The sequence below is a fragment of the Budorcas taxicolor genome, chromosome 25 (assembly GCF_023091745.1).
Source record: "Budorcas taxicolor isolate Tak-1 chromosome 25, Takin1.1, whole genome shotgun sequence".
Taxonomy (NCBI): Eukaryota; Metazoa; Chordata; class Mammalia; order Artiodactyla; family Bovidae; genus Budorcas; species Budorcas taxicolor.
Window position 1 is genome coordinate 50,698,261 of NC_068934.1, and position 23,638 is coordinate 50,721,898.

The 23,638-nt window shown below is 62.7% G+C and overlaps 1 protein-coding gene across 2 annotated transcripts in view; it reads left to right on the forward strand.

The window, feature by feature from the left end:
- Positions 1–1,128: 1,128 nt before the first annotated feature.
- The window catches only part of MOB2 (MOB kinase activator 2), a 52,539-nt gene continuing 30,029 nt past the window's right edge, over positions 1,129–23,638 (forward strand). The window contains exon 1 of one of the 2 annotated variants that reach the window (XM_052662174.1): positions 1,129–1,256. In XM_052662174.1, coding sequence (XP_052518134.1) covers positions 1,240–1,256 — 17 coding nt within the window. In that variant the 5' untranslated portion in view covers positions 1,129–1,239. Of the gene's footprint in view, positions 1,257–4,940; positions 4,952–23,638 lie in introns of those variants that run through there. The other variant, XM_052662175.1, reaches the window with a different exon arrangement.

Consider the following 23,638-nt stretch of genomic DNA (forward strand, 5'->3'; position numbering starts at 1 on the left):
ACATCCGCGGGTGTGAGGGGACATCCGAGGTGTGAGGGGACATCCAGGGTGTGAGGGGACATCCGGGAGTGTGGGAGGGCACATCCGGGGTGTGACGGGACAGTGAGTGTGAGGGGACATCCAGGGTATGAGGGGACATCCAGGGTGTGAGGGGACATCCGAGGTGTGAGGGGACATCTGAGGTGTGAGGGGACATCTGAGGTGTGAGGGGACATCCGCGGGTGTGAGGGGACATCCAGGGTGTGAGGGGACATCCGGGAGTGTGGGAGGGCACATCCGGGGTGTGACGAGACAGTGAGTGTGAGGGGACATCCGAGGTGTGAGGGGACATCCATGGTGTGAGGGGACATCCAGGGTGTGAGGGGACATCCAGGGTGTGAGGAGACATCCGCGGGTGTGAGGGGACATCCAGGGTGTGAGGGGACATCCGCGGGTGTGAGGGGACATCCAGGGTGTGAGGGGACATCCGCGGGTGTGAGGGGACATCCGCGGGTGTGAGGGGACATCCGCGGGTGTGAGGGGACAAGCAGGGTGTGAGGGGACATCCGGGAGTGTGGGAGGGCACATCCGGGGTGTGACGGGACAGTGAGTGTGAGGGGACATCCGCGGGTGTGAGGGGACATCCGGGGTGTGAGGGGACAGTGAGTGTGAGGGGACATCCGCGGGTGTGAGGGGACATCCGGGGTGTGAGGGGACATCCAGGGTGTGAGGGGACAAGCAGGGTGTGAGGGGACATCCGCGGGTGTGAGGGGACATCCGCGGGTGTGAGGGGACAAGCAGGGTGTGAGGGGACATCCGGGAGTGTGGGAGGGCACATCCGGGGTGTGACGGGACAGTGAGTGTGAGGGGACATCCGCGGGTGTGAGGGGACATCCGGGGTGTGAGGGGACAGTGAGTGTGAGGGGACATCCGCGGGTGTGAGGGGACATCCGGGGTGTGAGGGGACATCCAGGGTGTGAGGGGACAAGCAGGGTGTGAAGGGACATCCCAGGGCGAAAGGGAAAATTCCTGCGCCTGCTCCTGGGGACCCGGCGGCCGGGGCGGGGGCGGGGGGGGGGGGGGGGGGCGCAGTAGCAGCCGGGACTACCTTTCCCAGCAGGCGTCGCGCTGGCGTCACTTCCGGCAGCGCCCGCGGCGCGCGTGTGGGAGTGAGTAAGAGAGTGTTTACTTCCGGCCGCCGCCGCCGCGGGCTGAGGGCCGAGTGAGTCGGGCGGCGGGCGCGGCGGGCCCCGCGCAGCCATGGACTGGCTCATGGGGTGAGTGCGGCGGCGGGGCGGGCGGGCCGGGCCGCAGGGCGCGCCGCGGGCGGCACCGGTCAAGGACATGCTACCGGGCGGGCGAGGGGCGACCCCGGGTCGGGCCAGGGCCGGGGCTCCCGGGAACGGGTTCGGGGCCGGGCCGGGAGCGGGCCCGCGTCCGGCCTGTGGTCGAGCGCTCGCGCGGAGCGCCGCGTCCCGGGAGCCGGACCGGGGCCGGTGGCCACACCTCGCCGCTCGTTGTCGGGCGGCGGGAGAGGTCGGACCCGGGCTGCTCGCCGGTCAGCGCGGGGAACTTGCTTCTGCAAGAAATAACATTGATGCCGGCAGAGGACAGTCCCTTTAAAAGGAGGGAGAAAGAGCAAAACAACCCAACTCTGCCAGCGTCCGCCGGGCGAGGTCGGCGGGCAGGGTGCGCTCGGCGCTTCCGCGGGCGGCCGCCGCAGGGCGGGGTAGGAAGGAAGCATCAGCACCGGGCCCGGGCCGGGCTCTCCCTCCCTCGGCGTGTGTTGCGCTTGCTGGAGGTTAGATCAACGTGCGGGACGTCACGTCGTCCTCCACGAGTGATTCTACCTGCTTCGGTCCTTTTTTCTTCCTTCCTTTCTGTTCTTTTTTTTTCTTTTAACTTTTTGAGGATGGAGAAGGGCAGGCACTTCTCACCCAGTTGGGCGGTCCTTCGTTAGCCTGGCTCTAACGTGCACAGCGCTCCTCTGGAGTCTGGGTAGTTACTCTAGGGCCTTGGGGTGGGAGTGAGGGAGCGCTTGCCTGGCTGGGGTAGGTGGAAGGCTTGTCTGGACACCGAAGACCTGGAAGGGAGGTGAAAGGTCCCATGTACGTTTCATGTCACTGTCTGATCAGGCTGTTGCTGGCGTAGACAGTGGAGAGTGCTGGCAGGACAGTCAGCATGAGACCAATGAGACCCTTCCCTGCTGGCAGGTCGGCTGCAGTCTAGTGAAGGGGGAGACCAGACAGCGTGAGGGAGGAGTCAGAAGGCCAAAGACAGGTGCTGAGTGTGCCGGGGAGGATCTGGAGCCAGAGCGCAGGGACCAGGAGGGCATGGTGCTGTGGGGCGAGGCAGCTCACCTGGTTTCTTGCAGAGGCGGGACTCCCATCCCAGCCTTGCTGCTCAATAGCTGTGTGACTCTAGGTGGTCGCTTCTTCTCCAGACCTGCTTTTAAACAGTCATCTGTAACGTGGGAGCCGGGTGACAAGGACCACACTGTGGCGGGGCGCGCTGAGGTGGCAGAGCTCGGTGTGTGGCGCCTGGCGTTGGTGGCATAGGTGGAGGCGCTCGTGGGAGGCCTTTGTCGCTCACAGGCACCGAGACTGGAGGGCAGGCAGCGGTGTTATTTTGAATGGTGGGTGCTTGCTTTCTGCCTTTATCAGGAGAGACGGTGTTGGAGGCCACTTGGCCCCCTGCAGGTTGGTTTCAGAAGAGTAGACGAATGGCCGAGTTGGATCCGCAGGCCTCCGTATCAGGGGGACCGGCCTGGTGAGCGGGGCTGCCGAGGAGGCAGCTGATCGTGTTCTTCTGTGATCATTCTGCGCTCGTGTCTGCTGCTCTGTCCCTGGAAGCTGACCGGCTGGCTGCTTTCTCTAACTGCCTAAGGTCTGTGCCTTATGGACTTTCTTGTTATCATTGTGAACGACCAGAAATTTACCGCAGCTGTTCTTGAGGCCCTTATCAAGACTATGCACCCAGGTGGTCATCTGGGCAAGGTCAGCAGAGCAGTGACTTTCTCATGCTCAGTGGCCGGTGCCCGTGCTGGAGGAAGACAGCTTTAAAAGGGACCGTCTTGGAGTTGCTGCCTCCGTGGTCCCTGCGGAGGGAAGGAGCCCTCGCTGCCGCCTGGCTATAAAGTCGGCAGCTCTAAAGTGGCTCGAGCTCTCGAGAGAGAGGTTAGGATGGGGTTTGCTCATCTGTGTGTGTGTGTCTTTTTAAACTTGGTGGACTGCGTGTTGGATTTGGTGAATCATGAATTCTTTCACATCTCCTTAACTATGAACCCCCTGCTCCTTAAAAAGAAGGCAGAATAATCTCAGTCGTCACGTTCTGATCTTGAGAACATGTTTCCAGGGTGGGTGTCCTGGGACACGAGCTGGGAGCGCCGGGGTGTCCCCTTGTCCATCCCCCGAGTTTATCGAGCATCTGCTGTGAGGTAGGGGGCTGCCGAGGCCCGGACCTCACAGCCACAGGGGACATGAGCGGTGCAGACCCCGGACCGCCTGCCCTGGTCCACCTGGTGCCTCTGAGGAGAGCTGGCCAGAGGCAGGTGAGGGGCCTGGCTCCTGCTGACGCCTTTTACATGCTCAGTGCTGGGACTGCAGTTGGCCAGGTTGCAGCCTGGAAGAATTGAGGAAGAGTGTGTGTGTTTTACTATTTTTTGATATTTTTGTTAATTTATACCATCCGCTGTCAACCAGGCTGTTTGGAATAGAGATTTCATGTTTTCCATGTTTTTTGTTCTTTCCAAAAGAAGGACTTTCTTTGCCTTCATTCGTCTTGAGTGACAAAGTGTGGCCGCAAGTGGAGTGGCGAGTGGGGCGCCCTCCCCCTCTCCTGCTCGCCGTCCTGACCACAGGAGCGGCTGACAGACGGTTCTGTGAGCTTGCATCTTCCCCATCGCTGCAGGGCCTTGCTGAGCAACGCTGGCAGCCTTATCTTCAGCTCTCCCTGTCGTGGGTGAGGAAAGCGAGGCCTGCAGGAAACCTGCTCCGGGAGCTGGAAATGAAGCCAGCATGTTATGACTTGCTGCTGGGCTTTGCTGGGCTCACTTGCAGGAGAGCCTTGTGCCAGGCAGCTCACATCCGCCGTCTTCCTGTGCGTTTCCTCTGCTTGGCGTTGAGCCGGCCATTGAAGTCGGTGCGTGGTAGCTTTGTCCCTCTCCTTTTACAAAAGTAATTTCTAACTTGAAATGGGCCGTAACTTCTCGTGTGGTCACGTCTCTGGTCCTTGGCTCTCTCCTTTCTGGACAGCGGCTTACAGGCTGGCACCCTCCTCGCCCAGAGCAGAACCTGCGTGAGCTGGGCCAGCGAGGGACCCACCCCACAGAGCGTGGTGGCTGGGGCACCTTTTCATCCGTCCTTCGCTGGCAGTGGCGGGCATCTGGGAGTGGTTGATAGCAGCGCAGTTTATGTTTTGCCCGACAAAGCCACTCCAGAAGCTTCCCGGCAGCGTCTGGGAATGCAAGAGAGGAAAGGCACTCCCTTCACTTCTGCCTGGTGGGGCCCACCGGGTGAAGTTTGCAGGGACCTGCCCGCCAGGGCGGGGCCCGTGCACCCCGCCAGCCCCTGACGGGGGCGGCTCCCAGCCTGGACGTCGGCGCCTCCTGTTCCTCCCTGGAGGCAGAGGAGGCGGGAGAGGTGCAGGGTAGGGCTTCCTGGCTCTCCTGGCCGAAGAAGATTGGCTCCTGGACAGGTCACTTACTCCAGAGGGCAACGGGCTTGGCACTTTTGGGCTGTGCCTAGGGTTTGCTGTGCAGATGAGGCCTCTCAGGCCCAGTGGCTCTGCCCGCAGGCCTCATGTTCTCGAGTGAAGGGGACCCAGGGCTGTGGTTGCCACCCCTGTGGGTGTCTGAACTGGGTGTTGATGACTGTCCCTTGGCAGTTTGCCTCTGGGGAGGATGTCGCGGTAGCTGGCTGTCAAATCCGATCATGAGAACACCCAGGCTGAACTTTAACAGCCTCATGGAGCTGTAAGTTACATACCATAAAGTTTACTTGCATCCGGTGTGCAATTAACTAATTTTTAGTAAAATTACAGAGAAGCGTGACCGTCACCACAGTTTAGTTTGAGAGCACTGTGGTCACCCCGAAAGAAGCCTGGCTCTCGGTGGCTCCCTGTCCCCATCCCAGCCCTGGGCGCTGGCCCTTTAGGGCCCACGTCTGCCCACCTGCCTGCTGGGCCGTTTTTGTAGAGGGAACGGAGGCACAGCTTGTGGTCTTCCGTGACCCGCTCGCTCAGCTCTGCCGTGGAAGTCCTCCATGCTGTCGCTGGTCTCAGCTGTCCTTTTGTTGCCAAGTGAGAATCCGTGGTGTGGAGATTCGTGTGTATCGCCTCTTCATGGACACCTGGACTCTTCCTGCTTTTCGCTGGTCCTGAGAGATGTTGCTGTGACCCAGCCTATCTCAGCCAGCCGTGCGCCGGACGCTTCTCGCCGGGAGACCTCCAGGCCCTGCTGCGTTCGCAGTCTGGCGTGGGCCGGGCCCTGAGCCCAGGATGAGACGGAGAAGATAGTCTGTACTGCGTCAGGCTGGCGCTGGGGGCGCCGAGGGCCAGGCAGGTGGCTTGGGAGGGTGCATAGGCGCTTTCCAAGTAGAAGAGGGACGGTCATATCCCTGGGAGGAGGATGGCCCGTGCAAAGGCACCGAGGCAGGAGCAGCGGCTGGGCGTGCGACAGGTGGGCCTGGGCGGGTGTACCGACCCCTTCAAGGGGAGCCACGGTCACGTGGAGCATGGCACTGGGTCTCTGTTGCTGCACATGGGCTTTCTCTCGTTGCACGCGGGGGCTTAGTTGCCCTGCGGCCTGTGGGGTCTTCCCTGACCAGGGATTGAACCGTGTCCCCGCATTGGCAGGCGGAGTCTCAACCACCGGACCACCAGGGAGGTCCATGCGGGATCCTCTTGGAACGAGCCCCATGTGTCTGCACATTTGGTGGTGACACGTCGTTTCTCACTTGTCCTCCTGCTTGGAGGGTCTGCAGGGAACGCTCGCACGAAGCGTCCCCAGGGCTGTGCTGCTGGTGAGAGACTGGCAGACGGGAACCCCGCAGAGCCACAGGGAGCCCGGTGGGTGCTGGGCAGCGCCCGCCTTCCGCCTGGCAGATGCTCCTGGGGTAGCCGCAGTGCCCCGTCCCAGCTGTTGGCCTTGCTTCTCACCCCTGCCCTGGTGTCACTGCCCGCTGGGCTCACCGACGCCTCATCTCAGGGTGCTGGACAGCTGGGTGGCACCAGCTGGACTCGTCCAGCGCTCGTGCTGGCCTGGGCGGCGCCTGCTCGGGCGGGTGCTGGCGGCCGCCTCTGTGGATGCTTCTGTTGACGATCCGCCTGCACCAGCCTTTCCACACTGCCCTTGCTGTGTCCTGGAAACTCGGCTGTGCCCAGGCCCATGTGGTTTTGTCGGGGAGGGGTTTGCAGGGTCCGAGAGGGAGGCCTGGCCTGGGCGCAGTGTGCTCAGTGGGGCGCCCTCTGCGCCTGTGTGGAGCGCGTCGGCCCTGCGAGCTGGTCTCGGCACTCGATGGAGACTTCTGCATGCATCCCCATGTCTGCTCCCAGCTGACCTGGCTGGAGGGCCTGCCCTTCTTTGTCTTCCTCCGGTTTGTTTTTCTTTCTGCCCAGCACTTCTCCCAGCCCGGGACACCCTGGGCCGTGTGCAGGGCTCTGCCCTGGAGTGGAGCCTGGGGACGGGGGCTAGAAACAGCTGGAACCAACGGGTAGACTGTGGACACTTAGGGTGAGTAGGGGCTGGTGCGGGCTGGGCTGCGTGGCTTTCCTTGCCTGGAGCCACGTGCCTTTGGGCCGCAGCCACGTTCTCCGCATTGCTTGGTTTTTTTCTCTTTGAAGAAGTCTCCTTGCTGGTGGAAGTGCGGCTGTGCGTGCTTGCCTGCAGTGGCCGGGCCTGATGTCCCCCTGCTGCTGCTGGCGGGCTCCCCCAGAGGGTGGGTGCAATGCTGGGAAGTGGGGCGGGGTCCTGTGGGGGGTTACACGAGAGCCGTTTAGTGGGGATTCCGGGGGGGGTGGGTGTCTTTGAAAAGTTTCTGTTTGAGCTAAGAGCTCGGAGATGTGAATGGGGCTCAGGGCCCGGATGGTTTGGGGTTTGAATCCCGACTGCAGCGTCACAAGATGTCCTGTCTCATTTTTGCGAGCCTCAGTTTCATCCTCTGTGAAATGGGCGGAGGATGAACAGTAACCTTCCCAGCGGGTGGTGGGAAGGAGTTCTGCGTCCACGTGGAGAAGGCCCCGCGTGCCCTCGGCAGTGCCTGTGTGTAGAGTGCGGGTGAGGGCTCTGCTCTCCAGGCCCCTAGCCCCTGCCAGCGCCGCTGCGGCCCGCCCTGCCGTGCTGCTGGGGCGAGTGGCCGCCGGGTCCCGGGGCACGCAGCCCCCTTCTGCAGCAGGCCCGGCTCTTGGGGCGACTCAGGCGGGAGGGAGGGTCCAGGGGCTCTGTGCTCTGCAGGTGCCTGATGCCAGCCCCTGCCGACCGCGCCCTCCATCCGTGACCCTCCCGCCCAGCTGCCCCTGCCAGCCCCGAGTGCCGCTCCAGCGCTGTCCTGCTCCTGCCCCCCAGGTGCTGCGGGAGTTGCCTGGCCACCCCTTGGGTCTCCTCTCCCCCCAGGTGGCGGTGCTGGGCACGGAAGGTGAAGTTGCTGTGGCGGTGTGTCCGCGGCTCCGCGCCTTCCACGCTGAGAGGCGTCCTGGGTCGCCCAGGGGCGCGTGCTGGGGCTGTGGGGCCGCCTGCAGCGGCGCTTTGTGCTGGCTCTGTCGTCACACCAGCCCACTCGGGACCCAGGCTTAGCTCCCCCGTCGGTGTGGTCCAGCTTGTGGTCGTGACTGGCCCCGTTGGTCCGTTCCCCAAGTTCCTGGGGGCGTCTCGGAGGGAGGGCAGAGGAAGTGGTCACTACTGTCTCAGCTGCCTGCCGGTGAAAGTGGAAGTGTTAGTTGCTCAGGTGTGTCCAGCTCTTTGCGACCCCTCGGTCTGTCCATCGGATTCCGCAGGCTAGAGTTCGGGAGTGGGAAACCGTTCCCTTCTCCCAGGGATCTTCCTGAAGGAAATAGCAACCCACTCCAGTGTTCATGCCCGGAGGATCTCATGGACAGAGGAGCATGGCAGGCTACCATCCATGGGGTTGCAAAGAGTCAGACGTGACTGAAGCAACTTAGCACGGCCATTCCCTTCTCCCAGGGATCTTCCTGACTCAGGGATCAAACCCGGGTCTCCTGCATTGCAGCAGATTCTTTACCGTCTGAGCCACCAGGGAAGCCTTCAAGAGTACTGGAATGGGTTGCCGTCCCCTCCTGCAGGGCACCTTCCCCACCCAGGGATCCCGCCTGAGTCTCTCACCTCTCCTGCAGGCGTGTTACCGCTGAGCCACCTGGGAAGCCGCTTAGTGAGGCGCTTCCAAAACAAACAGGCCTCTGGGCAATGGCAGTTTCCATTGGGGGGGGGGGAGGGGGTGCCTCCCTCTTCCTGCCAGCCTGTGGGCTGACGGGTGCGACCCCAGCACAGGGCCTCTTCCTGTAGGGGCGCCTCTGCTGGACCCTGTCTCCCAGCTGGGGCTGCAGGGGAGGGTCCTCCCCGCTTCTCCAGCTGACTGTGACCTCTTCTGTTCCCACTTCTGGGCTGACTCGGTGGTGTCACCTGGAGGTCCTCCATGTGGCCATGGGATGGACCCCCTCTGGGAGGAAGGTGTCTGAAGGCATGGGGCACACACCCCTCCCAGCCCCCTGCTGCCTTGGTTGGTGGGTGTGCACGCTGGGCTCGGCAGCCACGCCTCGGAGTGGAAGGAAAATATGGAAACCGGAGAGGGGCTTCCGAGTGGCTGGCCTGCTCCCTCTGGACAGGGCTTGCTGGGTCTCCAGCGTCCTGATGCACGCCTGCTCGGAGACCTTCATGCTTTTCAGTGGTTTGGGTGAGCTCCCCTCGTCAGGCCCTAACAGCTGCCAGGGGCGGGGATGGAGGGTGGGGAGCTGGGTGGGGGGCCAGGGGCGGGGCGTGGAGAGTGGGGAGCTGGGTGGGGGGCCAGGGTCTGGGCGTGGAGGGTGGGGAGCTGGGTGGGGGGCCAGGGGCGGGGCATGGAGGGTGGGGAGCTGGGTGGGGGGGCCAGGGGCGGAGATGGAGGGTGGGGAGCTGGGTGGGGGGGCCAGGGGCGGGGATGGAGGGTGGGGAGCTGGGTGGGGGGGCCAGGGGCGGGGATGGAGGGTGGGGAGCTGGGCGGGGGGCCAGGGGCGGGGATGGAGGGTGGGGAGCTGGGCGGGGGGCCAGGGGCGGGGATGGAGGGTGGGGAGCTGGGCGGGGGGCCAGGGGCGGGGATGGAGGGTGGGGAGCTGGGTGGGGGGCCAGGGGCTGGGTGTGGAGAGTGGGGAGCTGGGTGGGGGGCCAGGGGCTGGGTGTGGAGGGTGGGGAGCTGGGTGGGGGGCCAGGGGCGGGGCGTGGAGGGTGGGGAGCTGGGTGGGGGGGCCAGGGGCGGAGATGGAGGGTGGGGAGCTGGGTGGGGGGGCCAGGGGCAGGGATGGAGGGTGGGGAGCTGGGTGGGGGGGCCAGGGGCGGGGATGGAGGGTGGGGAGCTGGGTGGGGGGCCAGGGGCGGGGATGGAGGGTGGGGAGCTGGGCGGGGGGCCAGGGGCTGTGGCCTTTATTGTAGCTTGCTCGCTAAGTCATGTCTGACTTTCTGTGACCCCGTGACTCCAGTACACCAGGCTTTCATCTCCTTGACTGTCTTCCCGAGTTTGCTTAAATTCATGTCCTTTGAGTCAGTCAACCATCTCATCCTCTGTGTCCCGCCTCTCTTCCTGCCCTCAGTCTTTCCAGCATCAGAATCTTTTCCATTGAGTTGGCTCTTCACATCAGGTGGCCAGAGGACCGAAGCTTCAGCATCAATCCTTCCAGTAAATATTGAGGGTTGACTTCCTTTAGGATTGACTGCCTTGATCTTGCTGTCCATGGGGCTCTCAAGAGTCTTCTCCAATACCACAGTTCAAAGCATCAGTCCTTCAGCACTCAGCCTCCCCTATGGTCCAGCTCTCACATCCGTACGTGACCACTGGAAAAGCCGTAGCTCTGACTGTATAGACCTCTGTCAGCAACATGACGTCTCTGCTCTTTAACACACTGTCTAGGCTTGTCTGCACAGCATGACCCTCATAAAACCCTTCATTCCCCCTCCCACCTGTGGAAACGGGAGGGAGGCAGTTTCCTTGTTGTGCTGGGTGGAGGGTGTGGTTCCACACAGCCCAGAGGCCCCTGGTACAGGGCCAGCCCAGGAGGCCTGGAGAGGCTGGCATCCTTCTTGGTCCTCGTGTGCCAGGTGCTGGTTAGGACCGGAGCGCTCTCTTGGGGGCATTGTCAGCCCTCTGGAAATGGAGCCTCTGAGTCTCTCAGAGAGGGACTTGAGCTGCTGAGTTTCAGGTTCTTTCCTGTGGGGCCAGTGCTGACTTGAGCCCGTTTTTGGCTCCGCAGGGCCTGGGCCCTGGGTCAGGTGAGGGATCCTTGCGTTGGCCTTGCCGCAGCCCTGGGAGCGGGCTGCCTGCCAGCGGGGCTCAGCCTGGAGCCATCTCACTGTCCAGCTGGGCAGGGCCTGGGGCTGTGCCCTGCTGGGGTGCCGCTGGCTCCCAGTGGGCAGGAGTGCCGCTCGGCGCAGGTGGGGAAGGTGCTGGTTGGCCTGCGTCGGCCAGGAGGTGGCAGCAAGACCGTCCCTGGCTGGGCTGGGCTGGGCACGGGGTCTCTGTAGTCACTCGCGGGCCTGCTCTTTGCAGAGCCGTCTGGCTGCTTATGACTGAGGTGAATCCTTGCTATTATGTTGGCCAAAAAGTTCCTTCAGTTTTTAAATACGAAAAAGAAAACACAGGTTTTAATTTTCACCCAGAACTTTATTGAACCGTTTTCAAGGTAGTGGAGCATGATGACTTCCCGATTTCATCTTTCTCAACCTTCTGTATCTTTTTGAGCAAAGAACTGTCGCGTGTGCCTTTTCACAGTCTGCCAGGGAATTGAGTGTTCTCCATTGGCAGAGTTGTTAACAACCAAATAAAGGGAAATCTGAAGGTGCAGTGTCTGATGGATGCGGAGATGAACCGAAACTTCCCAGCCGAGCTATAACAGGTTTTACCTGGACATCACAGAAACGCAGTCCTTCTGGCCAGCCCAGTGTTGTAAGGGGATCTGATCCCAAGTGTCAGGATGAATAGGACTTATTCTTAAAGAGACAGGGAGGAGCAGAGACAGGAACTGGGAGGTGCTGGCTCCCAGCTCAGGGCGCTCTCTCCCCGGAGCGCCCAACTCTGTGTCTCCCCTGGGCGCAGGCTCTCCTGCCGAGAGGGGCTGTGGCCGTGCGGGAGCCCGAGCAGCGCACCCGAGGCGCAGCTGCCTGTGCGTGTGTCCAGGCCGAGGGAGCCGGGGGCCGGGTGTGCGTCTGTGGGCTGCAGCCCTGGCAGGGCCTGGGGATGGACCAGAGCTCATGTCCCTGCCCTCCCCTTCCTGGCTGTGTGCCCATGTGTACAGACACACACAGACACACACAGACACACACAGACACACACACACACACAGACACACACACACACACACACACACACACACACACACACACTGTGTTGGGACTGTGCATGCCATTTAGTTGATTCTGTTGGGAAAGGAATTCCGTTCTCACTGCCCTCACAGAGTGTGGCTCCCAGTCCAGGCGCACGTGGGCCCTGGGGCCGTGGGGAAGACGGCAGGGGCGGGTCGCACGGAGAGCCTGGGCCAGTGCGGTCCTCCAGGTGAGCTCGTGCAGTGCCTGGCCCCTCCTGGGTGTTGGGAGCGACGGCGGGAGGCAGGGCTGAGCTGTCCCGAGGGAGAGACTGTGGACACCCCGCTGCCCGCGTCTGGTCCTCTGTCCTTTGGTCTCCTAGCCTGTGAAGGTGGTGAGTGAACAGAGAAGGACTCCACAGAAGAAAGCGCAGGCTGTGGCTGCCCCGGGCTGCCCTGCCTCTCCCCCATCTCGGTTGCTGCCCCGGGCGCGGGATGACTCTCTGGGAGGACCTTGTTCTCTCGGAGGACCTTTTGCTGGGAGTGTGGGGCGGTTGGGGCGGTTGGCGTCGTGAACATCCTCCCTTGTCCAGCTGGCAGCGTGTTGTTCGGGGGCGCTCAGGGCTGGGGCTGCCCATGTTCTGAGCATCCCCAGCATGGGGTGTGCGCGGAGAGGGGGCGCCGCGGCTTTTTCCCAGGACAGGGCTCTGTCCCTCTCCTGAGAGGAGGTGTGCCTCTGGTGGCCGGGGGAGCGTGTGACCTCCCTTCTGGATGCTCTTCTCTCCCACAGCCCCGCAGCAGGCGGGCACCAGGGCAGCTGGCCTCGGGGCTTCGGGCCCATGGCCTCCGGTCCCAGGAGAGGCGCCAGGAGCAGGGTTCGCTCCCACCCCCGCCCGTGCCGTCCACAGGCCAGGTCAGCTCGGGGTCACTCACGGCTGCTCCCTGAGCCCTGGCACCCGGTGGGGAGGCTCCAGCCCCAGCCCTGCAGACTGGTTCTGGCTGGGAGGAGTTCTCTGCGAGGCGCCTGCTGTGTGGAGGTGTTCTCGTGGCTGCGGTCATGTTCACTAGCTTCACAGATGTGGACATGCTCACGCCCACTGAGCGCTGAAAGTGCCGGGGCACGTGGCGGAGGTCCTGTGGGTCCCGCCTGTCATCACAGGTTGTCCCCGGCCTGCTCCCGCCTCCTGGAAGCAGGACGTTGGGCTGGGTCCGCGTGGCCCTGTGCAGAGGCCCGGGTCTGGGGGTGCTGTCTGCAGAGTGCCCCACACGGCTCTGTGCTGTTGTGGCGGAGGCCCAGGCGCTTCTCCGGACGTGGGCCTGCAGCAGGGGTTGGAAATGCTTTGTGATGGAAACCCTTGTTTTTGAGCACATTCTCTTGTTCCTGCGGGAAGGCCTCCTACCTTTTTGGCTGAAGAAGTGCTGGGCTCAGCTGAGTTCTGAGAGCTCTTGCGTTTATAATTTGTACAAAAATAAACGTGTCCTCTTGTTGTGACCTTGCTGGCTTTTGTGCGCTTCCTTTCAGGCCAGCCGAGTGTAGCTGGGTTTAATGTGCGATGGTCAGCCCTACCAGGCAGGAAGGACCCGTGAACCCTGGCTTGTATGCGGCCGTGGTGTTGGGTGCTCTGTGTCCTTTCTCCTCGTGCGTTGCCTCCTCACTGGACGTGTGGGTGTAAGGTGGGAGCGTTGGTGGTGTGCGGGCCCTGAGTCTGAGCTGTCGCCAGGAGGACAGCCGGCCCCGGTTCACAGCAGACGGCCACTCTCTTGTGAGGTGGCGCCATGTAAGGCGCAGCCCGCCACCTGCCGTGGAGCTCGTGGAGCTCACATCTGCTCACGCGCCGTCCTGGGCCCTGCCCAGCCATCGAGCTGGGGCCCTCCGGGCCCGCATGGCCGTCCACATGGTTGAGGGCAGGGGCGTGCACAGGCCAGCCCAGGGCCCCCGCCCCCCACTCGGCTCCTGCTTGGGGACTGAGGCAGGTCCAGCTGCCCTCCCAGCTGGAGCCCCCCTGGGGTGCAGGCGTGCTTGTGGGGCCGGCGTGGACCTTTCAGGACGGAGCAGCAGGGGCCTGATGGGGTCTGCCGTCAGCCTGCTCCTGTCTGCACAGCCAGGACCTGCGGGCACAGGGCTGACCAGGGGCCAGCATGGCCGGCCCTGCACGTGGTGCTCAGAGGCCCTTTCTCTGCCGCCAGCCGGGTGGCCGCGGCTGCTCTCTCGGGTCTCCAGGCCTTAGTCTGGCCCTGCCGCCTCCCCCTGGGGGCCGTGGCTCCTCGCAGGTAGGGGGCCACGTCCTCACGTCTCTTCCTGTCATGCCTGCAGTGGTGGCTGCGTTGTAGGAGCAGGCTCTGCTGCGAGGGTGTGGTGAGCACATCTCCACAGTGCCCTTGCCCTGCGCCTGCCCAGCAGGGGTGGGAGAGTGGGGCTGGGTGCGCAGCTGTGTTTGTCCAGCGTCCATGGGCCTTACGGCGTCAGTGCCATCAGGACCCTGGGCCTGCGGGCGTCCCCAGCCTTCTGCTGATGGGCTGCAGTCAAGGTCACAGGGTCCTCCGGCAGCACAGCATATGGGAGAGCAGCGGTGATCACGGGCCCGCCCCCGCCCCCGCCCCCGCCGTCCACCAGGAGCGGCTCGCAGGCAGCACTGTCACGGCCCCGTCCACCGGGAGCAGCTCGCAGGCAGACTGCGGTTTTCTCAGTGTTTTTCTCAGAAGTCCGGGTCACTTGGTTTCTAATGAAAACAATAAAATGACCCTCGAGTGAGGTTTGGAGGGTCTGGGCTAGAGGCTGCACCCTGGCCTTTGCGAGCCTATGCTGGAGCAGGCAGGGCCTGACTGCTTGCACGGCCCACGGCCCTGCCCGCGGGACCTGACCCAGGAGTCACCTGTGGGCGGTGTGATGACACCAGGGTCACGACTTCCTGGGCTCCCTCCGGGTGGGCCCACGGTTCCATGGGCTAACCCAGCTCCAGGGCCTCAGGCCCTCCTAGACCCAGGCACCCATGGGTGGGATTGGGGAGCTCATGTCTTTATCTTTGGTTCTCATCTTCCGCAAACCAGCAGAGTACTGACCGGGTCGTGCTCCTGCCCAGAAGGCCTTCTGGACGCCCTTGTCTGAGGGCTGGGGGTCCTCATCTCCCTCCATCCCCACCCGCACCCGTGGGTGCCCCCGCACTGAGCCTCTGACGCCGAAAGCCCTGCCTGTGCTCCTCGACTTGGAGAACCTCCCGCCTGCCCACCCAACTCCTGTGAGGCTTTCTGGTCACAGCGTTTAGAATATTTGACCTCCACCTTCAGGACCCAGACGCAAATGAGGGCAAGGATTGAGCTTCCCAGCCATCTTCTTAAAGGCGCTTGCCCTATCCATTAGAGAAATGAAGGGGCCTTGCCTGGCAGTCCAGTGGCTGGACTCTGGGGTTCCACTGAAGGAGCGTGGGGCCAGGCCCTGGCTGAGGAACCAAGAGCCTGCATGCTACGTGGCATGGCCAGAAAAAAAAATTAAGAAAATGATCCCATTTCCAATGACATTGAAAAGAATAAAATATTTATGAATAAACTAAGGAGGTGAAAAATTTGTATATTGAAAACTGTAAGACATCAATTAATTAAATTGAAGGCATAAAAGATATTCTGTGTTCATGGATTGGAAAAACTACTAACGGTTAAAATGTCCACACTATCCAAAGCAACCTAGAGATTCAGTGTAATCACTGTCAAAATTCCAATGGCACTTTTCACAAAAACATAAAAAATGATTGTAGAATTTGTAAGGAAAAACAGAAGACCCCAAACCAATTGTGAAAAAGAACAGAGTTGGAGGCATCACATGCAGTGATCTGAAACCATGTTATAAAGCTGCACTAATCAAAACAGTGTGGTACTGGCATAAAAACAGATGAAGATCAATTGAACAGAGTTCACAGCCCCGGGGGTGGGGGCGGGGGAACAGCCGTGTGTGAGGCCGGTAAATTTACAACAAAGGAGCCAAGACTATACAACGGGCAGGGGGTGGTCTCCCTAGTAAATGCACGTGCGGAAGAATGAAGCTGGGCCGTTGTCTTTCGCCGCACACAAAAATGAGCTTAAAGTGGATTAAGTGTTTGAACCTAACACGTGAAATCTTAAAACTTGCAGAAGAAAACATAGGCAGTATGTTGACATTGGTCTTGGTGATGATTTTTTTTGCATTTGACTCCAGAAGGAAAGGCAACAACAGCAAAAATCGGTGGGGCAACATTAACGAGAGCCTGCGCAGTAGCGGGGGCCGCCACCAGAGGCAGAGACAGCCCGGGGGTGGGAGAGAAGGGCAGCAAGCCGCCCGTCTGACACGGGCTTCAGACCCAAAACACACCGTGAGCTGAGGCGCACAGAAGACCTAAACAGACACTTCACAAAGCAAGTACACAGAGGCCGACAGGCACACGAAAAGATGCTCAGCATCACTAATCAGGAAAACGCGCGTCAAAACCACACCGAGATAGCACCTCACTCCTGTCAGAATGGTATCAGAAAGAAGACGAGAGGTCTCGAGACTTGGTGCGGATGTAGAGAAAGGGAAGGCTTTGTGCAGGGTTGGGAATGTCAGCTGGCACAGCCACCATGGAGAACAGCGTGGAGGGGCCTCAGGGAACAGAATGGAACTGGCGCCTGGCGCAGCAGCCTGCTGTTGGGAGTGTATCTGAAGGAAGTCGCTTTCTTGAAGAGAGTTGTCTACGTCCATGTAGACGTCTCTACGTCCGCTGCAGTGCTAGTCGCGGTTGCCAAGATACGGAAGTGTCTTCAGTGTTGATTGGTGGGCGAACGGATGGGGAAAACGTGGCCCACGCGTGTGCACAGAGACCCCTAAGGAGGGGAAAGGCCAGCCGCCTGGGGAGGCGTGGTGCACGCGGCCCTGGCAGAAGGCACGTCCAGACCCCATCAGAGAATAGAGGAAGGGGCAGGGAGGGTGTGCCCCAGGCCCCTGGGGAGAGCCTGGCCGCGCTGCTGGGGGCTGTAGTCGAGGGGCTGTCCACGACGCAAGACCGCCCATCTCTGCTGGCCTCACGTAAGTGGACAGGCACACGCACGGAGATACCCCGAGGGTGAAGGCAGACTCCCTTTACCCTTAGCGTGCACGTGTGCAGGCACCATCTTCCCGAGAAGCGGGCCGAAGCCCTGCTCAGGTCGAGGCGCAGGGCAGTGTGGACGAAACAGGGACGAGAGGCTGCCGGGAGCAGCCAGGCTGCCGCTCCAGGGCCAGAGGCAGAGGCTGGAGACAGGCGACGGGGACGTGAAGGGCGCTCGGCCGGGTCCAACTCTTTGCGACCCCATGGACTGTCTCTGGAATTCTCCAGGCCAGAATACTGCAGTGGGTAGCCTTTCCCTTCTCCAGGGGATCTTCCCAACCCAGGGTTGGAACCCAGGTCTCCTGCCTTGCGGGCAGGTCCTTTACCAGCTGAGCCACCAGGGAAGCCCAGGAATACCGGAGTGGGTAGCCTGGCCCTTCTCCAGCGAGATGGGTCGCCATGTAGACATCGGCTGCGTGAGCGACTCAGCCTGTTTCTTACTGAAGGATTTTGAAAGCAGCCTCTGTTGATGAAAATCGGTAAGATCCTTCCTTCTTGTCTCTGCTGATTCTGGAGTGTTTAGGTTGAAGCTGTTTGCAAGTGAAGGCCGCCCCCGTGCTCCTGTCTGCAGGCCCTGCCTCTGCTCTGGGTCGCTGGCTGGTGGCATTGGAGCCCCTGGATCTGATTGTGAGGTCAGGGGGCCAGTGCCCACTGGGGTTTCTGGGTAGGCTTTGCTCCAGCATGCTTCCTGTCCCAGCAGGCCTCACGTGACCCCCTGGCGACCCTCCCAGTAGAGACCTGATGTGTGTGCTGGGGGGCCCGGCTGTCCCTGCGGCGCCCCCCTCACAGGTTCCCAGAGCCTGCTGGACCCAGGGTAGTTCCTCCTTCCATCCCGTTCAGCATCTCGCTCTTCCCTGCTGCTCCACCCATGCCCAGAAAGGCCCTGCCGGCGTCGCCGTCCCCGAGCTCCTGCAGCATCGGGCCCCTTCAGCCGTCCCTCTGGAGGCAGGCAGGGAGGGCTCACGTCTGTGCGCCGGTCTCTGGGGCCGGCCTGGGGAGGTGCCCGCTGCAGCATGCACTGTGCCCCCCTCTGCCACCCCTGGCCCCACGCCAGTATCCCCACACAGCAGCCTGCCCTCGGTCAGGGCCTCTGCTGAGACAGGTCTGCCTGGCCCTCTGCCTTGGAGGGGAGCCGAAGCTGCCCCTTCGGTGGGTCCCTGTGATGTGAGCAGGGACTGCGCCCTGCAGAGCTTCCTGTGAGCCGCTGGGGTCTGAGGTGTGACAGCAGCCCCTCTGTGACGGGAACAGAGCCAGTGCTGGGCGCCAGGGCAGCTCAGATGGGGCAGCTTGTGGCCTCCCCCGCTCAGCCACCCTGGGTGACCGGGGACCTGGGGAGAGGGAAGCACACCTTCGGCCTCCTGGGAGCCGACAGACAGCTGAGCGAGGGGCTGCCTCTCGTTCCAGGTGTCCCCGAGCCCCGGGGGAGTGTCCTCCTGGGCCGTGGTGGCCCGGGGCCTGTCCTCCGCACTCAGAGGAGCCAGCGAGAGGCGGTGCCGGCCTCCCGCAGCGGCCACACGCAGGACGAGCGCGCTCTGCAGAGCCCGATATGGCCTCGCTGAGAGCTGGCTGGGGCACTCCCTTCTGGAACTCAGGGTCTCGCTGCCCAAGTCGGCCTCGGGCGCACACTTCTGTTCACTGTGCGTCTTGCTCTCTCCTCATGCGTTGAGGGGGAGAGAGCAGGTGTGAGCCTTCACCTTTCTGGGGTGTGGACACGGCGACGAAGGCCGCAGGCCAGCCTGGAGCACAGGTGCTCTGGCCGTGATGCCTCTGAGGAGACGCTTTGTCCTGTCAGCCCTTTAGTGACCCCACATCAATATACACGAGGCTGGATAAACGCTTGATTCCTTGCCTCTACTTACCAGCTCTCAGAATTAAGTGTTGATTCTGCAACGCCTTCGCCAAGTAACCAAGAAGGTATAAAGTGTGCATCTCACTAGGAATTGATGGACTGAAGCAGTCTCCGTCTTGGAGGCTGCTACAGCTCCGATCCTCCCTGATGGTCAGTCTGCCCCGTCCGTGGCCTCTGGGCGCTTATTCAAGCTGGTTCCCAGCGTTGTGACAGTGACTCTCGGGGCTTCGGAGAGTGACCCCGCTCTCTGCTGTGACAGTGAAGCCCCGGCTGCAGCCTGCCTTTCCTCCGGGGAGCCCTGGTTTCTTGTGGTGGGAATGGCTCGTGGAGACCACGTTCCCGGTGCCAGGGGCTCCCACTGCTTTGGGATGGTCATCGTCTCTGGGACTTCCCGGGGAACAGACAACGTGTGGAAAGACTGAAGGTGGCCTGGAGTCGCGCTGGCCCTCCCCATCCCACTGCAGGGCCCAGGGCTTCCGTGGGAGACCTGGCCCGTTCTGTGGCTGTGCCTCACCGTGCTGAGGGGCCAGGGGCTGTCGCCTGCTGGCCAAGCCCGCGACTCCCCCTTGTCTGGACAGGGGCCTCTCCTGCCAGCGCGACGCGCTGCTAACAGCGGGGCTGGAGCAGCGGGCTCCCCGGCGGCCCTCAGTCCTGTCTGGGCTTTCCGTTGTCTCTGAGGTGGGCTTCTCTCCAGGAGGGTGTGCTGCTGACCGATTATGTGCCGAGAGACAGTGGTTCTCTGCTGTCGGTCTGAGTCTTTGTAATTCTGATTCATGATTATGGTGGTTCTGTCCTGGCTTTTTAATTTTTCCTAATTTTTAAAACAATTTTGGGATTATAGGTAGTAGTGTTTATTTTTAGGAGTAGATCTTTCTGGCATGCTGTCCTGGTATAGAGGCTGTTCTGATTCTTACTTATTCATTTTCTGTGTGTCCTTATTGAAAGAGAGCTCCACTTTAAAAAACACGTCGTTTACTCCCCTCTGAGCTCGTCTCTGACTGCGCCGGGTCCTCGTTGCTGTGTCCGGGCCTGCTCTGGCTGTGGCGAGTGTGGCTGCTCTGGTTGCCGTGGGCAGGCCTCTCGTCGCCGTGGCGTCTCCTGTGGCGGAGCACAGGCTGTCGGCGTGCGGGCCTCCTGGGCTCCGTGGCCCCCAGGCTCCAGAGTGCAGGCTCAGTAGTTGACAGACGGGCGTAGTCGCCCCTCAGCATCTGAGGTCTTCCTGAGTCAGGAATCAGACCTGTGTGCCCTGCGTTGGCAGGTGGGGTCTTATCCTCTGTGCCATCCTCTGTTGTTTTTTAGTAACTTTGGATCAGACTCCACCCGTCACCCTTTCTTTCGATCTCTTTTCAAACAGAGCGAGTCTTGTGTGTGTGCCTGTGTGCGCTGGGTGGAGCGCTGGCCTCTTCAGCTTTGTGCTCTGGAGGTCCCACTTCTGCTGTCCGAAGTGTCAGAGTTGGGCTGGACTGCCTCCCCATCCGGGCTCCCCCCAGAAAGGAGCTGTGTGGGTTGGCCCGGGCTGGCCTGTCCACACGGGCAGACCTCGCCGCGCGGGGCCCGCCTGAGCCCAGACGCCCCTGTGCTGGGCGCCTCCTTGCTTCCCGGGCACGTGTCTTTGGTGGTGGGCTCCCTGGCGCTCGCAAAGGCCCCTGCCCTCCTGGCTCTCCCCACGCACCGTGCTGCCCCATCGTGTGTTTTACGCGCCGAGGTGTTTCCTGTGGTTGCCTCCGCACGTGTTGAGAGCCCTCTGTGAGAACGCCAGCAGGGACACCGAGCAGCTTCTCTACCCGTGGAGGGAGTCGCGTGGGGGCTGCCGCCCCCAGAGCCACACAGGTGCCCCCTGCTGTGCCCTCGTCCCTCAGCTCCTCTTTCTCCGCTGTCTCGTTTCCCACCTGCCTGCTCTGCCCGGGGCAGCCGTGGTCACAAAGCTTCCTGACCCGCTGCGGGCCCTGGGTCCGGGGCAGCAGGAGTTTGATCGTCTGTGTGGGACAGGCAGGGTCTCCTTGGGTGAGAGGCTGGGGTCGGGCCTCTGAAGGGCTCCAGGGAGACCCAGAGTGGGGAGCCTGACCCAGAGCGGGGAGCCGCTGCCCCAGCTCCACGTCTAGGTGCCAGGGTGCAGAGCGGCCAGCCCCGGACTCGAAGCCGAGCTGAGGCTGGAGGGAAAGACAGGAGGGAACCAGGTGCAGCAGAAAGGCCCCGGGGGGGCCCGCTCTCCAGCTCGATGTTTTTCTCATCGACCTGTCTTGACTCTTAAACCACCAAACCCACTGGATCTGGAGAATTGCACCCTGGAAAGTGCAGGCCCAGTGCCATGCTGGAGCCTGGGACGGACACAGGAAGGGAGCCACGGGGCCGGGGTGGCGAGCTGGGCAGCGGTGCGGGCTGTTGGTGTGACAGTTCTGTAGGACGTGTTTGGGAAGGGCATTTATTCATTAAGTGGACACTTTGAATGACTGTCTTGAGTAGAACTTGAAAAGCAGCTCTAAAGATAGCAGCCGTCATTTGAAGTTCGCAGCCGGCCTGTAGAAACACGGATCCATTGGACACACTTGAGGGCCACGCGCTTGGAGGGCGCTTCCCCTTGGCTGTCTTCAGGCACTGCTCGGCTTTTCTAACGACGGCCTCCTCAGCACTGTCGCAGGCCCCGGTGCCCGCTGCGCTTCTGCACTGGGCTCTCGTGTGCCCCCTGCGTGTACAGAAAGGACCCCCAGCAGACGCCCTTGGCCGGCGGGGCCCAGGCCCTGTGCGGACCGCCGCAGACGGAGGGCCAGAGGCTGCAGCCGCCTGTTCTGGAGGCCTCCGTCCAGCTGTGGTCATGACCGCTGGTAAATGCATCCTGTCACGTGGCCTAGGGCGTGCTGCGTGTGTGCGCGTGTGGTCTGTGTGCCCGCTGCGTGCATTGTCGGGCGGGGCTGAGCCGCAGCCTGACCCGGCCTTGGGGCCACTGCTGTTGGGATGGGCCTGGGCCGAGCACAGCCCCACCTGGGGGTCCCTGGGCACTGGCCCCCCAAGGCGCTGGGACCTGGCTGGTCCTCCATAGTCTCTGGCAGCCGCTATTCACAGTGAAGGGGGCGGCACGGGGCCCCCTGCAGCTCTGGGGCAGTCCCTCCCCCTGGCCTCTCCTCGTGGGGGCCCCACACCCCTTCCTCTCTCCGAGCCCCACCCCGGCCTGGCTGTGGCTTCCTGAAGCCCCTCCTCAGAGCTCACCGCTGAGCTCGGGACCCTTGCCTTTCACATCCTCCACTCCCGGAACCCACAGCGGTGAGGCATGTCAATGCGCGAGGGGAGGCTTTTCCCAAATAGAAGTCCCGTCCTGCGTCCCTCCTCGGGCCGAGCCTTCCCCTGAGCCTCAGTGGCGCCGGCCAAGAGCTGCGGGGTCTCGGGGGGCTGCTGTGTGGGGCTGTCCGGCCCGCGGGTCCTGGTGGCCCCACGCCGATGGCAGGGGCTGTGGGGCCCGGCCCAGGACGCGGAGGCATGGAGGCCGTGGAGGAGACGGGTGAGCTCAGGAGGGTGGGTCTGTTCTGGCTCCGCACCCCGGACAGCCGTGCCACCCCGTCTGGGGCGGTCGCTCCCTGGTGCTGTCACGAACACCGTTCTCCTTGCCGCTTGTCTTTGGGACCCGCGGCTGGGACACGGGCTCCCATGCCTTCTCTCCCCGGCCGGGTGGCTGGCGGCCGGGCCCTGCCCTGGCTGCCGCCCCCCCACCGTCTTCTCTGGCCCTGTCTGCTGAGGGGAGCATCTCTCCCAGCACAGTGTTTCTTGTCAGTGGGGCTGAGCCTGCTTCGACGTCTTCATTACCTTTTTTCATGAGCCTTCGGCAGGGTCTCGGGGTGCTCTTGGGGTGCACGTGCTTGCTGTGGGGAAAGGGTTTTGCTTGCCCCTTCCTTCAGCCGCACTCACCATGCTGAGGGATCTCCTCCAGGAGGCAGAAGCCGCACGTCCCAGTCAGGTGGAGCAAGACCTTGGAAGCAGCTGGTGCTTGGCGCCTTGTTTGCACAGTGGGAAGATGTCCTTTCCTTCCCACAGCCACACTTGCCGGATCACTGTCCTTGCCTTCGCCAGCTGCGTTCTGCTCCTGTGGAAAATGCTCCCCCACGTCGTGTATCCTGGGGGCCCAGGCGGTGCAGAAGCTCTGCCAGCCGGGAGTTGGCTGGACTGCCCCGTAGCTATCCCATGGGGAGGGGGCGCACTGGGAAGTGCTGGCCGCTCTCTGCCCCAGCCCACCCAGCCCGCTCTGCAGGCCTCTGGGCTGGTCTAGGGGCACCCAGGAGGCGGTCTGACCCGCCTCGCGGTTCTCCGGGCGGGGGCGGGGATGGGGAGGCTCGGGGAGCTCTTTCCCGCACTTGCTGGAGGAGGTGGGAGGCTCTGCAGGCTGAAAGCGCCGCCTGTGGCCCCTGCGTCCACCAGAGGGCGCGCCGGACACGCAGGATGCCGGAGCCCGGAGCCCCGGGGCTTCCGACCGCAGCGCGGCCGGCGGAGCGGGGCTCCGCGTCCACGCGGGCTGCGCGGCGCTGCCGCTCTACTGGGTGGGCGTGGCACAGGTGGGTTGGGTGGGAAGGTGGGAGCCTCGGGTTCCGGGTCCCACCTGCGTGGGGGGGGGGCAGGGCCTGGGGAGGGGGGCTCCCGGCAGCACCAGTGTCTCAGTGTGAGTGTCTGAACGGGGAAGCAGCTGTTCGGCCTTCGACGGCCCTACTGGCGCCCCCTCCCCCACCCCCGCCGTCCCCACTGGGATCCTGTTTGGGGGATTCTTGGCAGCTCGTGAGCACCTCCTGCCTGGAAGCACCCCTCAGGTGATGGCCCTCAGGGGCACGTGCCCATCCTGTGCCCCGTGCTCTAGGGAGCCCTGGCCACCACGGGGGGCTGGCTTCAGTGACTGCCTGTGTTTGAGCAGCTAAGGGCCACCAAGGCCAGGGTCTGCATTTCGCCACTCACTGACCTTCAGTGAAGTTTTTGTCAATACTTCCTAGAATCCTCATGAAAGCAGCAACCCCCGGCAGAGCACACTGTCCGCTGTACCCATTCTGCCACGGTGGTCTGAGACCTGGGGCAGGTCATCCAGCGTCAGGGACTCCGCCTGTGGCCTCAGCAGAGGGGGCGGGGACCTCCCTGAGCCACAGAGCCCTCGTCCACGTGGTTTCGGAATTCCGAGGGGGGCGGTGGCTGGTGGCGGTGTGGTCCTGTGAAGGCAGGGTGGCTGAGGGGCCGCAAGCAGGAGGCTCCCCAG